The 17,954-nt window shown below is 38.6% G+C and overlaps 1 protein-coding gene across 3 annotated transcripts in view; it reads left to right on the plus strand.

The window, feature by feature from the left end:
- The window catches only part of kif26ba (kinesin family member 26Ba), a 146,213-nt gene that overhangs the window by 121,435 nt on the left and 6,824 nt on the right, over window positions 1–17,954 (plus strand). For 2 of the 3 annotated variants that reach the window (XM_055171857.2, XM_055171859.2), the window contains 6 exons: window positions 182–275; window positions 6,264–6,526; window positions 7,198–7,381; window positions 8,993–9,152; window positions 12,799–12,970; window positions 13,087–16,471. In XM_055171857.2, coding sequence (XP_055027832.2) covers window positions 182–275; window positions 6,264–6,526; window positions 7,198–7,381; window positions 8,993–9,152; window positions 12,799–12,970; window positions 13,087–16,471 — 4,258 coding nt within the window. The remainder of the gene's footprint in view (window positions 1–181; window positions 276–6,263; window positions 6,527–7,197; window positions 7,382–8,992; window positions 9,153–12,798; window positions 12,971–13,086; window positions 16,472–17,954) is intronic. The other variant, XM_055171858.2, reaches the window with a different exon arrangement.

Genomic DNA, 17,954 nt, shown 5'->3' on the forward strand with positions numbered 1-17,954 from the left:
TCTTTTAGTGAGCTAATTCTTTAGAAACAACCTTGATTGTTAACCCATTCAATCCCACATCCCATTCCAACCAGGTCCTAGTAATCCCAGCAACAGATTATGAAAATCTGATAAAAAGCAATGGTGTACGAGGCTGTGGGTATTATGCATGCATTTGAATGTCTGTTGTGTTTCCTGACAGGCCGAGGTTTGCGCAGGAACTGTGGCTGAGGTCATTCAGTCTGTGGTCAACGGAGCAGACGGCTGTGTGTTTTGCTTTGGACACTCCAAACTAGGTAGGACTTTGCAATTCATAACTTTTGCATCTCTATCCATCTCTGTTTAAAACATAAAATCTGAACAAGTAATATATTTGAAAATGTAGATGTTTTACATGAAATTACATTACTGCGTTTCTTTGAGCTCCTGTCAGACAAGGCATTGGTGTCATTTCAACATCTTTCTAATATATCAACCCCCTGTCACAAAGCTTTCATTGACCCTTTCTAATTTCATGCAAGTGACTTTACAGGCAGACATTTTCCTGCTTTTGTACTGAATGTCAGAGGCTTAAAGGGATAGTTCACCCAAAAATGAAAATAATTGAATTACACTCTGAGGCTATTTTGGGGATTTTCGCCTGGATTTGGCCTACCCAATTTCAAAAGCTTCTCATACCCACAAGCAGAGGTGCACATACAGAAGTTTGGTATCATTTTTCAGGAAACCCTTTGAAATTACATAAAACACTGTTAAAAGTGCTCAACATGGTTGTATGTGTTGTCAGTCCTCTAATAAACACAAAAATAAATAGGCGCTTTTTGATGTTTTTTTTTCTAAAGTCTGTATTTAGAAGTGTATAACTCTGGCCCTGTTTGGTAACGAAATCTGCAGACAGTTTTGTTTGATTCCAGCAATTGCCACTTACAGAGGAAAAAGGAATTTTTTCTCTATCATAATAAATGCAAAAGTTATTTTACTCCAACCCAAGGGAGGAATAATACCCTTTTTGTATTTAATTTCTGCCTATAAATAATTGAAGTGCTCCCATAACCACATACAGTGGAATAAATGCAATTTCTTTATATCATTTTAAAGAAAACCCTTTGAAGTTACATAAAAAGTGACAAATATTGTTATTTATGTTGTTTTTCATAATATGAAACACCAAATTTTCTTTTTTTATGTTGTAAATACTGTCTCTGATAGTGTATAACTCTGGTTCTGGGTGCTCTAGCAGACTGCAGACAGTTCTGGTTGTTACCAGCAGCAGACAGTAAACACCCCAAAAAAGAATGATCTCTTTAGCATGTCGGATTCAAAAGTTATTCTCATTTTACTGAAGTGTGCGAAAATACATTTTTCATATAAATATAAATTTTTTGTTTTGCACATATAATGAATAGCAAGGGATTATTCATCCACACAACCAAAGAAGATGCTGTGAATGGACTCATCTTTTAGAGTAGGACCTAAGAGAAAAGATGGTGTATCATTTGTGGCTATATGTTCTATCTGAGGCAGTTCACACTCAAATTTCCCATATGTTTACAAAATACCATTTTTTACCTCATTATTCATTCGACGATTGTTGGATATGAGAACAAAATATAACAAAAATAACAATGTAGCATCATTCCTGAGAGTGAGAGCTTTCATTTGATATAAGACTTGCCCATGTTTGTCATACTTGAAAAATATGAAATATGTGAATATTAAATCATATAAAAAATTGTGTGGGGGGTGATAGTGTAAGTTAAGTGTAAATAACTTTCTTACAGTAAAACATATCTCAAAGTGATGCATATCTCCAGAAAGTAGAGAGTCTAAGCTTTTAAACAGTATATCATATGTGGTACTGGGTCCATGACAGGCCATTAAAAATTCAAGGAATATTTTATATTAAGTCAAAATAAGATAATTCTGGACCCGGAACAGGGTCCACAGAGTCAAACAATTAATGACGTCATGTATTTCCAAACTCGTAAGACCTCTGTTCATCTTCAGAACACAGTTTAAGAGGTTTTAGATTTAGTCTGAGAGATTGTAGACCCTTCATTGAAAATCCACTTACTGTCCAGGTAATAAAAACATCATAAAAGTAGTCCATGTGACATCAGTGAGTCAGTTAGAATGTGTTGAAGCATCGAAAATACATTTTGGTCCAAATAAATAAATAAAAAAATTACGAATTTATTCAGCATTGTCTTCTCTTCTCTTCTGTTGTGAAGCGCATACTCAAGACTAAAGTCACATGACTGCAGTGTCGCAGATGACGTGTTATCCTCAAACATGTTTGTGAAGTTTTTTTCAAACTTACAGCGTGTGTCTCTCCAGACTGTAAATGAAGCCCGGGCGCACACAAAAAAAAACACAGCTGGGGCGCACCAGATAACACGTCAGCCGCGTCACTGCAGTCACGTGACTTAAGTCTTGCGCATGCGCTTCACAACAGACGTGAAAGAGAAGACAATGCTGAAAAAAGTTGTAATTTTGGGACCAAAATGTAATTTTGATGCTTCAACACATTCTAACTACTTTGATGATGTTTTTATTACCTTTCTGGACATGGACAGTATACCATATGTAGATTTTCAATGAAGGGTCAACAAGCTCTCGGACTAAATATAAAACATCTTAAACTGTGTTCTGAAGATAAACGGAGGTCTTACGAGTTTGGAACGACATGAGGGTAAGTCATCAATGACATAATTTTCATTTTTGGGTGAACTATCCCTTTAATTCATACTGTAATGTTTTTTTTATCTCACTGACATATTTTATGCTCACTACATAATAACCCTCTCCCAAATGCACCACTGACATAAAAAACAATTATGGAATTAACTTCATAACATGAGCTGGCCACAAGATGAACTCGTCTTGATTGTCTGTAGTTGTTTCTGGAACATTGGTGTAAAAATTAACCGGCCGTTTGCTTGGAATACAAGAGAAGAAATGCCACTGTGGTTGGTGGTCAGTAAATTGATGACAGCATGTAATGCTTCGGATGCCTTGTTTTCATTAACCTTTACTCGAACACCGAAGACCGGCTCATACATCACTGCAAGACAATTCAATGATTTCATTGGTCACCAGTCCAAAGCTAATTAACTAGCTGTAATAACCCAGGCGCAGACCGGTTAATGGTATGAGAGTTATAACCATGGGCATTTTCCTTTTAAATTAGAAGCATGTCTAACATTTTGGCAAACCAAATTCAGCTAACCAATCCCTGCTCATTGGTTCTTATTCCACATAATTTTATGTCCGGCTTATATGTACAGATTTGTTTTTACAATCATTTGTATTTTAAACTTAAAATAAAGTGTTTATACGCTTTATTCTTATTATAAAAATGCCCTACCAGTATGCGCAAGAGAAGGTTTATCTCCTGTCCTGAAATTGCTTGATCAGCCTGGAGCTTATTTACGCTTTATTGCAATAAGTCAGAATCCATAAAACTGAAGGACAGGTTGAAGTCTATAATGGATTTGTGTGTGTAAAATTTTTAAGAGAGAGGCTGCAGTAATTGAATCTCATGAGCTCTGCCTTCCCATCATGCCACGCTCCATGCAGAATGACTGATTGAATTACCGCTTTTCTCTTTGGTCATCTGCAACAGAGCATCAATCTTATTTTCCACCTGAAAGTAAAAGCCCGGCAACTTTAATTGATCTGAAAGAGCCTTTCACCAAAGCAGGTTTGATCTGGCACAGTGACATCAGATGAAAATGAATATAAGCTGCTGACAACAGCTTCCATATAACTGAGATTTTGAAATAGAAATTTATACAGATTTATACAGAATATCTCATCTGCGATCCAGCTTTTGAAATTAAACCTGCCCAGATTGTGTGGTGTGACATATGGCTTTGTTTAATGGTCTCTTTGATGTCAACAGCAGGGGTGTTCCTTCATGTCCTTGTATGGACGGCAATGTCCAGAAATAAGTCCACACACACACTGCCAGTCAACAGGCTGTTGTTCTGGTTTTGGTTCTGTGGTCAAGCCTGCTGTTAATGCCCAAAGCTGCCCACACGGTTTATGTGCTTACTCGAGCACAGCAAGACATATGGCAAATGTCAACATACTGTCAGATCTACTGTAAGAGCTTTTCAGGAAATAAAAATCTGGACAAAGTATACTACATGTTCTGATCATATTTATAAGCACAGTTATACTAATACTGTTTTATTCCAAATTTTAAATGCTTTTTAATGTGTCTTTCTTTAATATATGTATGACATCTGTCGCTGAGGTTTATGCCAGAGCTGAGCATCACATTAGAAAGTGTGAAGTGGACCACCAGACACATTTGTAAATTATGCCAGACAGAGATTGTGCTACTTTAGGACTTATTTGTGCTAATCATTTAAAACTAGAGATGCTTCAATATTCAATATTTAAAAAAAAAAAATTCCACCGATACCGATTATTCATATCTACTGATACTGATGTTGATACCCATAGTTTGGTGGTTATATTAACTTGCATTAATTAAATTCTGAAGATTACATTTTCTGAATGTTATTCATTCATAAAATGACAATTAATGTGTACATAAAATGTTCTATATAGACGGTTTCATCAGACGCACTTGCGCTGACGCGATACACTTCTGGATCCTAACTTTACTTCTGGTTTTTTTTTTTTTAATGGTCTGACTAGTTGCTAAACTGATCTCTTGAACAAATGCCTCGTCGAAAATAACAAATGTTTTGGTTTCCTATGTAATCTATGTGTTGTTTTTTTGCTTGTTATGTAAATACACTTCTTTTAAAGAACTTTGTTGTTATTTATTCTTAGCGAAGTTTACCGGAAGTTACGTGCGGACCACGACAGCCGCTTGTTTATGTTGTTACTGCTGAAACCGTCTATACAGAGCGCAAATTCAATGCATTTTCATGTTTAAAGGTGCAGTGTGTAATTTTTAGAAGGATCTCTTGACAGAAATGCAAAATAATATACAAAACTATATTATCAGGGGTGTATAAAGACCTTTCATAATGTACCGTTATGTTTTTATTTCCTTAGAATGAGATGTTTTTATCTACATACACAGAGGGTCCCCTTATGTGGAAGTCGCCATTTTGTGCCGCCATGTTTTTTACAGAAGCCCTTAACGGACAAACCTTTTTCACAAAGTTGTCTCAGACGTCTCACATGTTTCGGTGGCGGCTACCGTTACTTTTCTATGCGTTTCAAAAGCAAGGGGTGAGCAGTGGACTGAGCCGTTGGTTGCAATTCTCAACCTCACCACTAGATGCCGCTAAAATTTACACACTGCCCCTTTAAGAATGTCGGCTGATACTGTGAAAAATGGCTTTTATTGACCGATAACGATTATTTGTCTATATATTGGTGCATCTCATTTATATTCCGAAAATGATTGTACTGTATATAAAGATTCTTCTTGGTTAATAAAACCAACACACACACACACACACACACACACACACACACACACACACACACACACACACACACACACACATGCACGCACGCACACACAGTGTAAGAAATTGTTGGTTTAACTTAAATAAAAAGTTACCTGATTGCCTTAAAATTTTTGTTAATTCAGTTAAAAAATATTAGTTAACTCAAAAAAGTTAACATGTAAAATATAGTGTCAACTAATATTTTTAACTCTTTCCCCGCTATTGACAAGTTCTCTTGTCAATTAAGAAAAAATGCTTCCCTGCCAATAATGCTTTCCTGACAAGTTTTTACGGCCATCCATATTTCTGCTATTATCAACTAGGTGGCGTTCTTACCCAACTTATAAATCACTTAAGCAGTTTCAGGTTAGAACAACTTTCTGTTACATAAAATGACATCCTAACCCAAACCCAACTCTAACCATAACGCCAGGTGACAATGGTTTAAAAATCAGGAAAAAATAGTATAAACCAATAGTTAAAGTGACATCCTAAACCAAACTTCAAATCTAACCCCAAACCCAAGTGATTATGGTTTAAAAATAGGAAAAACAATTGAGTAACCAATATGTTAAACTGACACGGAAAAGAAAGTCACGGATAATGACACGGATAAATGAGAAAAATATTCTGTGACTATACCACAGAAATTTGTGAGATTAGGTTGTACTTTTTTAAAATTAAACCAACTTTTTTACAGTGCATTACATACAAGTTAAATTAGTAAAAACATTTATTCAATACATTATCTCGTAATAAGCTTAATTTAACAGTCCTTATTTTGTACTAGCAGTCTGTTTTCATAAACACTGGACACTGTGTGAACTTGACTCTTTATTGCAGGTAAATCCTACACTATGATCGGCAAGGACGAGTCCATGCAGAGTTTGGGCATCATTCCCTGTGCCATCTCCTGGCTCTTCAAACTGATAAACGAATGCAAAGAAAAGACAGGCGCACGCTTTTCAGTCCGGGTTTCTGCAGTTGAGGTCTGGGGAAAAGACGAGAACCTAAAGGACTTGTTATCTGATGTGGCGACAGGCAGTTTGCAGGACGGCCAGTCTCCAGGCGTCTACCTCTGCGAGGACCCCATCTGTGGAATGCAGGTAACAACGCATAACATTTCATATGCATTTATTCTTTCGTTTATTTATGTGTCCTTGTGCAAATTTCTATGGACAGATTTCAAGATAAACCCAATGAGGATGATACAACACTGAGTTATTCTGTGATGAAGTCCAGCTGTATGTTATTTTTGTGCCATAAAGACCAAAGCACATTCAGGAGCATCAGATGTTTACTGTAATAATTATCATAGTGTTTTATGCATTTTTTTCATTACACTTGCAACAACACACAACAATCGATGTCCAATAAAGATGACGTTGTTGGGTAAAATGGTAAAACATGATGAAAGAATTAAGTGGGGCAGAGGAAAGCGTTGTGTCTTTAATCCTTCAGACATCTGCACTAATCTCTTCTTGGACCGATACCTCACATCAGTGGATTGTAATGCATGTACTTCTACTGTTGCCGTCAGGCTGCTTTTCAGAGCCAATAGGCTCCAGACGTGATAGCATAGAGGATACATGAAAATATTTTTAGCCCAATAACCAGGATTTCTTTCAGACATAGCTAGACAAACAGTATTATAGTCTTATAGAAAACCCATAGCATTGTAAATGTTATCAAAAAACAATCTGAGCACTATTTTATAATGCTTTTAACCAAACCTGTGCTACAGACTGATGTTTGCGCTATCTGTGTTTGCATACAGTTGCAGAATCAGAGCGAATTACGAGCTCCGACCGCCGAGAAAGCCGCGTTCTTCCTGGATGCTGCCATTGCGTCACGGTACAGCAGCAAGCCCGACTGTGATGAAGAGGAGCATCGTAACTCTCACATGCTCTTTACGCTTCACATCTACCAGTATCGAATGGAGAAGACCGGGAAAGGAGGAAGTAAGTAAAACATTTGGATGGGTTCAACGTAATTATTACTTTAACTTAACAGTAAGTGATATGGAGATAAAAAAGGTAGATAACAGTATAGCTGGTATGTTTTTGTTGCTGGTCACCTTCAAGGGATGTTGGTATGCTGATGTCCCACCTGGCTCTCTAAATTTACATCTGCCCATTTTACACTTTATCCAAGTTGACTTACTGTGCATTTACTGTAGGCTGAAATGTATTGTATATGTGTGTTTCCAAAGAATCAAACCCACAACCACTTTCCACTGTTTTAAAACTGGTCTACCCATTGAGCTACAGCAAGGGTGCCCAAGCTCGGTTCTGGAGTGCCGGTGTCCCGCAGAGTTTAGCTCCAACCCTAATCAAACACACCTAAAGGAGCTAATTAAGGTCTACACATAGGACCTGTCCCAAATGGCGCACTTCGCGTGGACTTTCGGTCTTGTAACCTAAAATTGCGCATGCTCAATAGAGTCCATAGGGTGTCCCATCTGTCATTTTTAAGCTCCGAAGTGTGCTCATCAGCACCCCCTTTGCACCCTTGATGTAGTCTTCGGCGAAGCCCGCATTGCAGCAGGCTTTGCGCACTTTACCAACCCAGAAGTCCTTGCGAAAAACAAACAGACCAATCAGATGACGAAAGAGAGGAGTTCACACTGATGGGCAACTTCTCTTCCTATTTCCGTGACGCTCGAGTCTGTCCCAAAATACGACTCCGGTGCACCCTCTTGGACGTCAAGGGTCCCTAAGGTCTACACTACATGATGTCATCAAAGTGTGGTCTCTGAGGAAGTCCATAAGTGTGCCATTTGGGACAGGGCCATACTAGAAACTTCAAGGTAGGTGTGCTAAGTGTGCAAGTTGAAGTTAAACTCTGCCTCCAGGACTGAGTTTGGTCACCCCTGACCTACAGGAATAGGGATTCTTCTGACGTACTTTTAGCAAGCATCATCCAGCGTAAAAGTCTTCACCAATGGCACTGAAATTCATGCTGGTCCAGGCTTTTTTTTAGCAGGGCTGTTAATTGTCGACTCAGCTTTAATTGACTTGTTGGCACTTCGGTCTCATTATCATCATAAATTTGAATCTGTAGTATTTTCCATCCTCCCTCATTATGGCCACCTCATTAAGGATGTCTATCAAACCTCTTTACCTCATTCATTTTCTGCGGCTCACAGTGACGTACTTTTCAGTCTCGTTTTTGCCAGTCTGGGTTATAAATACTCTGTCCTTGATAATCTTAGACAAAGTGTGATAACTGCCATTGGTAATGTGACGCATGCGATCTGATCTTAAGTGACGTTGTGCTAATTTAAACTATTTCTGGAGAACATTGCTAATTTTTCTTATCACAACAAAACAGTCTCTTTGGCACGAGCGAGCTCTTTATCTAAGTAATGGGGGAAAAAAAGTAAAACCAGATGTGGGTATCAGGGTAACTTGAATTACTTCCAAACTGTGCACAACGACGCAAGTGTGATGACAGACATGCAATCCACCCCAAATGTTTTTTGTGTAGGTAAAATATCTCCATAAAAATTGTTTCTTTTCAACTAAGGTATACACAAACAGTAATCCTATCTATGTATTTCTTTCGTTTAGTGTCGGGAGGCCGGAGCCGATTGCATCTCATTGATTTGGGAAGTTGTGTGAAGGTTTTGAGCAAGACTCGAGACAGCACTACAGGACTGTGTCTCTCTCTCTCTGCACTGGGAAACGTCATACTGGCTTTAGTCAACGGCAGCAAACACATCCCATACAAGTAAAGCTTTTGTTTATTGGCCTACAATATATTATATAAATATGATATGAAGAGTACGGTACCAAAACGCAATAAATCCATTTGACTCCAATGTTTTCTATACCAAGAAAGTGACAAGATGAAAACTACTATTTTCTGTTACAAACTTTCACATAGCATCTTTAGGTTATAATAACATTAAAAATAAAAATCCATTATTTGATTTTCAAAGATTTATTCTAATTTTTTTCAGCAAAATGCAATAAATCTATTAAATCAGTAAATAAATGTGCATTCACGTAAATTATTCGATTTTGATGGCTTACGTTTCTTCCCCGCCACAGAAAACCACCACAGGTTTATCAATGCCAACAAATTATTATTTTGTCTTTGTTTGTTTGTTGATCACGAAGTACAAAGTAGATGAAGAAAATTAGGATTCTGTGTGTATTCAACACTAAATATTTTTTTTGTGATTTACATTTTTTTATAAAATCATCCTACATAATGTAAAGAACATTTTATGAAACTATAACCTTGATAAATTTTATATTGACCGAGTAAGTTTATGTCAAAGATTGAAATCAATGTGAGATTCTCCAAATCTCAACATTAGAGATAAGATTGTAGTAGGGCTGCATAACGATTAATCGCGATCAATCCATTGCAGAATAAAAGTTTTTGTTTACATCATATATGTTTGTGTACTGTGTATAAAAATTATGAATATATATAAATACACACACATGCATGTATGTATAACTTTAATAAAAAAGATATATTTATATATTAAAGGAATAGTCTACTCATTTTCAATATTAAAATATGTTATTACCTTAACTAAGAATTGTTGATACATCCCTCTATCATCTGTGTGGATTTAAAGGAGGAACTGTATTTTGTGGCGTGATAGCGCTTTTGGGAGTACTTCGGCTTGCCTGAAAAGTCCGCTCCCCTTCTCCCTCTCATAATGGGAGAGGGAGGGTGTTACTGCGCCGAGTGGAAGTGCTCCCAAAGGTGCTATTACGCCATAAAATATAATTCCTCTTTTAAATCTGCTTAGAAAAGCACTACATTTTATTTTGTACCACCAAACTTGCTCGTATAACTACTCGTCTTAAATAGGAAAAACGTTGATGTGTTTGGTCACTTCTAACTTTATCTCTAAATGGTACAATTGAATGAATGGGGCTAAGCTAAATGCTATCGAAGCGTCGCAGCGCGCTCCAGCGCTTACGTGCATGCACACAGATGATAGAGGGATGTATCAACAATTCTTAGTTAAGGTAATAACATATTTTAATATTGAAAATGACTACTCCTTTAAGTATTTTTATATAATATAAATGAACAAATGTATATACACATGTAAACATTTTTTAAATATATACATGCATGTGTGTGTAATGTATTTATATATACATCATTATTATACACAGTACACAAACATATATGATGTAAACAAAAACTTTTATTCAGCAAACGATTAATCGCGAATAATCGTTATGCAGCCCTAGATTGTAGTAAACAGGGTCACAACTATGTTTTAAGAAAATGTCTTTTCATTTGTTCATATACACTTATTTCACTACAAAACACATTTCAGTTTCAGAATATGGTGCAAGTTTACCCACAAGCATTGCTTTTTAGTGTAACTCACCAGGAGCTACACTCATAAAAAATGCAATACTCTACGTGCAAAATCTTTGTGAATAATACATACAAACTGACATTTTCTAGCCCTTGACGTGAACAATTATTAGTGGCTTCCAACGCAACATCGGGTCTGTAGAGAGATTCTAACCTTTACTTCTCCTCAGGGGTAGAAGCTACTGTAAGCGAATTAGTTTCAGCCAAGCAGCCACATATATACAGAAAGCGTTTCACATTCACTGAGGTTCATCTAATGTCCCTAACACAGACCATTTCACTGCAACTGCTACTTTGTTTCTTTAAGCAACATGTTAATTTGGGTTAAACAGGCAACTTCTAGACGCCTTTTATTTGCACTGTTTCCGATGAGCTCCCTTGAGGCACGTGGGTTTTTTTATGCCGTGGCTCCCTAATTTAATCACAGCGAATTTACATTGCAAAGCATCGTGGGGTTTAAGCCTGGAATCGCAAGCGCTCTGGAGAGCTGAGATTTAATTAGAGTTCGGAGCTTTTCAGAGAAACGCAGCATTTGTACCAGATAAGTTGAATTAATATGCATGTATCGTAAATGAATATAAATCCATATAAATAAAAGTCACCAATTTTGCACGGTGATTTAATTAGAGCTATATAATACTGGAGCTGCTTTTTATTTATCTAATTGGAGGATTTAACCTCTCTGATGATGGTGTCAGATTTCTAAATTAATTATTCAGTTTGTACTAGAATGCAATGGTCACTGTGGTTCCCAAACTGCGAGGGGCAGTTTTTTGAAATTTTCATAATTTATCATAAACTTTGTGTTACCAAATCTAAGAAAAATATAGCTTCCAAGCAACAGCACTATGTTGTATATTTTAAAATGTTTAATTTAAATTCTACGTTTGAGATTGTTTAACTCTTTCCCTTCCAGCTTTTTTTTTTTTAAAGTTGCCAGCCAGCACCAGCATTTTTCATGATTTTCACAAAAGTTTAATGCCTTCCAGAATTCTTTAAATATCTAAACATACAATATGTTAAATAAAAGAACAGACCATCTGCTTTCAAAAAACAAAAAAGTTAATCCTACCTTTATTTGTTCTCTTAATCACCTCTCAAATATTGGTAGGTTTCTTCAAAACACCAGTTTTAAGCAAAAAGCTGACGTAATTCCATTTTTGTGAAGAAATTTTGATAGAGATCAGATTCATTGCGATCCTCAAAACATACACAGAGTTCTTACTTCCTGGGTGTATAAGTTGCTCCACCTGGTGAATAATAGCGGTATTGTGGATTGCCGGAAATACTTGTCATTGGCAGGGAAGCGTTTTCTTTTAATTGACGAGTTAAAGCAACACTATGTCGTTTTTTTACCTTTAAATAATGTCTAAAAAATTATTTCAGTGATAGAACAACTTTTAACTGGACAAATTGTACTGTTGCTGCAACCTGAGCAGCCTCCTAGATGCTACAAGCACACTCTGAAAGTGGCGATGGAGGGTAGGAAACACAGCCCCGCAAATCCAGTAAAAGCCATTATACATTTATTAATTAATTTTGCTTCAGATCCATCTAATTCCGGCCTTAGGCCATTCGGAAATACCACTTGGTTGGCAGAATCTGTTAAACGCCACGTACATCACGGTGCATGGGTTTTGAGTGATGTCTGTAAAAGAAAATTGGCATGTGGACATTATAATGATAGCTGACTCATCTCTAAAAAACAGCTTTATATGTCACCTCAAATAGTTGCCATGGGGAAGGCAGACAGACCAGAAAGTTTTCCCTTCTCTTTCTCTCTCTCTCTAAGAGTGTGACTGTTTTTGTAATTAGGAATCATTAATCTTAATTCAATTATAAATAAGAGCTTAATAGGAAGATTCAGTGAAACGAGGCCATTAAAGTGAAAGGGTAGAAATGTAACTACACATTGTTTTGTAGGGGCTTACTCATATTAAAATTCATGTGTCTTTACTTTGATTCATTTGGTAACATAATAAACAGTTCATTAATGTTTTATCCTTTTTATCGACAGAGATAGTAAGCTAACCATGCTGTTACGAGAGTCGCTGGGCAACATGAATTGTCGCACCACAATGATAGCTCACATCTCTTCATCTCCTTACAACTTCTCAGAGACTCTCTCCACTCTTCAGATCGCCTCTCGTGTTCTTAGGCTGAAGAAAAAGAAAGCTAAAGTAAGCATGGTACTGTATGACCCATTCATTTTCTTAAACATTCTTTAGAAATAGTCTTGAACAATACAGTATGCATTATATAATATTTATTATTTCAATTTATGTATGCTTGTTTTATTTTGTAGCAATACACATCCAGTTCCTCTGGTGGAGAGAGCTCATGCGAAGAAGGAAGAATGCGTCGGCCAACCCAGTTAAGAACCATCCATTCCCGAAATGTTGTTGATTCAGAGATGCCTCTGCTACACCTCTCCAGTGACCCTGAAGACTATTCTAGCAGCGAGCAATCTTGTGACACAGTTATCTATGTGGGTCCAAATGGGTCAGCCCTCTCAGACAAAGAGCTAACAGACAACGAAGGTCCCCCTGAGTTTGTTCCTATCATCCCATCTCTGCATAAAAATATAACAGATAACAGTACGGCTCTTTTGGCATCGCAACCATCACAACAACAGGCTGTAGCCCTGATTGCTCAAGTCTCACAGTCCGTACAGCCAATGCAGAACATTCATCCACAGTCACTTCCACCTGTGCTGGAAGAGGGTCCCGAGTCAGGTAAAAAGGAGAAAGACTGTCTTAAGTGCAACACTTTTGCGGAGCTTCAGGAAAGGCTTGAATGCATTGATGGACGTGAAGAAGTCACAGAATTCCCATTTGAAGAAGCCCCTGCCAACAGAGTTGCCAAACTTGAGCCTGGTCAAGTTGTGAAGGGAACCCAGCAATCCAGTTCTCCCAAAAGAATCTCTAATGACCAGCAACTGGAGGAAATCCGTGAGGCGGTTGAAGAAGCAGAGATTGCTCAATCAATTATTGAAAGCTTGGCACAATGTTCAACAGGCGGTTGTGGACTCTCCACCAGCAGAAGTGTAACAGGTAGCTGTGGGGTTGGACAACTCACTCCTCTGCAGAGGGCCAAGAGCTCCAGCCTACACGACAGCAAAGAATCCATCAGTGGTGGGAGCAGTAGTGAGGGTAAGACTCGTCCTATGGGCTCCCCAAGGTTAGGCATTGCCAGTCTTACTAAAACCTCAGAATACAAACCACCGTCGTCTCCCTCTCAACGCTGCAAAGTGTACACCCAGAAAGGAGTAATGCCTGGCACACCCCCTAACTCATCCCAAAATCTTTATAAAGATTCTAGAAAGTCATCCATGGAGTCTTTGCTTAATCCAGAGTCTAGAACCTCTCCAGTGGGTATGAGTCCTCAGGTCCTAAGAAGATCTTCATCCTGTAATAGCATCGGATCGGCTGAGACGTTGTATGATGATGTTCCCCAGCTGCCTTTGGACAAAAAAGATTTGAAGAACAACACAGCCACAGTTACATTACAACAGCCTTTGGAGCCAAATGGAGAAGATGAGTTGGTATTTACCATGGTGGAAAAGCTGACAATTAGTGGGCTAATGGAAAATGGACGGCCTACCAGTATTATTAGTTTTAACAGTGACTGTTCAGTACAGGCCCTAGCCTCGGGTTCAAGACCTGTTAGTATCATTAGCAGCATAAGTGAAGACCTAGAACATTACAACTCTGCTCCCTGCACTACCAGTGCTACCATTTCAGAAGTCAACATTGCCAAATTCCTGCCTCTCAACAGGGTCGAAGGTGAAGCGCAGGCTAGCCGTCGCTCTTCGATCAGCTCTTGGCTGAGTGAAATGAGTGCTGGAAGTGATGGTGATAGTTTTGTTGCCCAGCAGTGCTTTGGACAAGGTGAAGCACTAGCTGAAGACAGGCTATTGAAAATTCAAGAGGAAGTCGACCTTGAAGGTCTCCTTGAGTCAAATGGGCAAAATAACTCAGAAACTGAGAACGATTTCAATAAAACCGACAAAGTGAATGATAAAAGCACACCCACTAAACACAAACTAGACAATACATCTTTAGCTAGAGCTTCAAGCAGTTATGTTCCTTTTAAAACCACCTTTACCACGCAACCTTGTGCTGCGGTTAAGCCTATGGTTGTGCAAGACTTGCAAGCCAAGAGCTCTTCAGTGAATGACCCCAAATCCTCACCTATTTCAATATCAAGTGAGCTAACTTTTGATGACCCTTGGTTGAAAAGGGAGGGTGGTGAAGAAACCAACCCTATGGAGATGACATTTGAGGCAAAGATAGAGAAAAGAACATTTGAATCTGTAAAAAGAAAATGTATATTTGAAAAGCACAGTAGTGAAGCAGTACATTCGCCTGATTCCATGAATCGAGTGGTGGATGGCTGCGAGATGATCTTTAATGCATCTGAAAGCATAACACAAGTGTACTCTGCAGACATCCTCAGGACAGGTAGTCTCCCTCGTGCGTGGCATCGTTTGAATAAGCAGGATGATCTGGAGGACCCTACATACCGTTATACAAGTGGAGAGTACAAAAGCCTTGGGGTTACTACCTCCACACCCTGCAGTCCCAGGGCCACATTAGAAAGAAGATGTTCAGCAGGGAGGCAGGGTTTCTTTACCCGTCAGAAAGGAATCCCCCCATTGCCACCTGTAAGGAAATCTAGTCTTGACCAGAAGAATAGAGCAAGTCCCCAGCATAACCCAGGAAACACTCATGTACTTGGCAGCACACCTGAAGACCTGGGTGGTAAACATAAAGGACCAAATGTAGAGAGCAGTAGACTCTTTAGTGCCAAACTTGAACAGTTAGCAACCAGAACCAATTCTTTAGGGAGGTCCCATGGGGCACATTATGACTGTTTTTCTCTGGAGAGGGCTGAGAGTTTGACCTCTCTAGTCTCTAAAGGAGGAGTCACAAAAGACAGCACAATGCCAAGGACCGGTAGGAGCGTCAGCCGTGGCTTAATCTCATCACCCACCAATGGACCAAATGGCAACAACAATGTACTGCAGTCACCCAAAGCAAGTCAATCCAAAATTTCTGCTGTTAGCAAACTACTCATGGCAAGTCCCAAAGCTCGAAGCTTATCGACATCGAGCACTAAGACCCTTAGTTTCTCCACAAAGTCACTTCCACAGTCAGTGAACAGAAGCTCGAGTTTGCCACCCAATGGTAAGAACCAGACCCAAAATTCTTGGTCAACGCAGTCCCTAAGTCGTAGTAAGGGGACAGGGTTAGCATCCAAGCTACCACTAAGGGCAGTGAATGGACGAATCTCTGAGCTGCTACAAGGTAGTGCCATCTCACGTGCCTCTCAAGGACGAGGGACTTCTGATACCGAAGACAAAGGAGCAGCAGCGCAAGGGGACGAAAGGCCAGTGGTTCATACTTTGCCTTCTCCATACAGTAAGATTACAGCCCCTAGAAGGCCTCACCGTTGCAGTAGTGGGCACGCCAGTGACAATAGCAGTGTGCTGAGTGGAGAGCTTCCTCCAGCCATGGGAAAGACTGCCTTGTTCTATCACAGTGGTGGCAGCAGTGGCTACGAGAGTATGATACGTGACAGTGAGGCAACAGGAAGCACATCATCTGCTCAGGACTCAATGAGTGAAAACAGCAGTTCCATCAGTGGACGCAGGAGCCTAAAGAATTCAAAGAAAAGAAGTAATACCGGTAAGCTTTTTTAACGTAAAGGCCAACATTTGGTAATCCATAATTGGAATGGGATAGTTTATCCCAAAATTAAAATTCTGTCATTATTTACTCACCCTTATGAGTTTCTTTATACAAAAGAAGATATTTTGATTAATAAAAAAGGTAGGCACACAGTTGAAGGTACCCATTAACTTGTGTTTGATTTTCCTACTTTGGAAGTCAATAAGTACTTTCAACTGTGTGGTTAATGTCATTTATCAAAATATCTTGAAAATACCATGAGAATTAAAACAGCAACACTCGGTTTACAAGCCCGACTCTCTAAACGCTAGGTCACGACTTCCCCTACTAACGTTTTAAAGGGACACTCCACTTTTTTTGAAAATGTGCTCATTTTCCAGCTACTCTAGAGTTAAACATTTGATTTTTACAGTTTTGGAATCCATTCAGCTGATCTCCAGGTCTGGCGCTACCACTTTTAGCATAGCTTAGCATAATACATTAAATCTGATTAGACCATTAGCATCGCGCTAAAAAATAACCAAAGAGTTTCGATATTTTTCCTATTTCAATTTTGACTCTTCTGTAGTTACATCATGTACTAAGACCGACGGAAAATTAAAAGTTTTGATTTTCTAGGCCGATATGACTAGGAACTATACTCTCATTCTGGCGTAATAATCAAGGACTTTGCTGCTGTAACATGGCTGCAGAAGGCGCAATGATATTATGCAGCACCTGAAAATAGTCCACTGCTAATGAAAGTAACCAAGGGGACTATTTTTGGGCAGTGTGTAATATCACTTTACGTCGGTCTTAGTACATGATGTAATTACAAAAGAGTCAAGTTTTAAATATGAAAAATATCAAAACTCTTTGGTTATTTTTTAGCGTGATGCTAATGGTCTAATCAGATTCAATTGATTATGCTAAGCTATGCTAAAAGTGGTACCGCCAGACCCAGAGATCAGCTGAATCTATTCCAAAACAGTATAATTCAAATGTTTAACTCTAGGGGAGCTTGAAAATAAGCATATTTTCCAAAAAATTGGAGTGTCCCTTTAATTTTAACCATAAAATATGCCCTTAAAACATGAATGTAATCCCTAATATTCTGTACTCTAAGGTATTTATTGTACTGCAAATGTTTAGGTCTCATTCCAAACAGAACTTTATCAAGTTCTACTCCCTCATACTTGCTGGAAGGATCTGTTATGATACCGGCCTATGTCTAATAACAGTTGCCAAACTTAGCTGTGGGTGGTCTTTCAATATTTAATGGAGAATAAATCCTGAATACAAACCTGCACTACCGTGTCCCTAGGCAAAGAATTTCGCCCTATTTCTCAGCACCGCAAACTTTTGCATGCTGCTTTAACTGTGATCATTTAAACCCTACCTCAGGAACAACAGAAACAAAAGCTAGACCAGTACACGTTGAACCGCAATGAAAAGCTCGATGTCAAAACAACATTTGAAAAAAAGGCTTTGGAAAGGGAGC

This window comes from Misgurnus anguillicaudatus, chromosome 7 (assembly GCF_027580225.2).
Source record: "Misgurnus anguillicaudatus chromosome 7, ASM2758022v2, whole genome shotgun sequence".
In the NCBI taxonomy this organism is placed as follows: domain Eukaryota; kingdom Metazoa; phylum Chordata; class Actinopteri; order Cypriniformes; family Cobitidae; genus Misgurnus; species Misgurnus anguillicaudatus.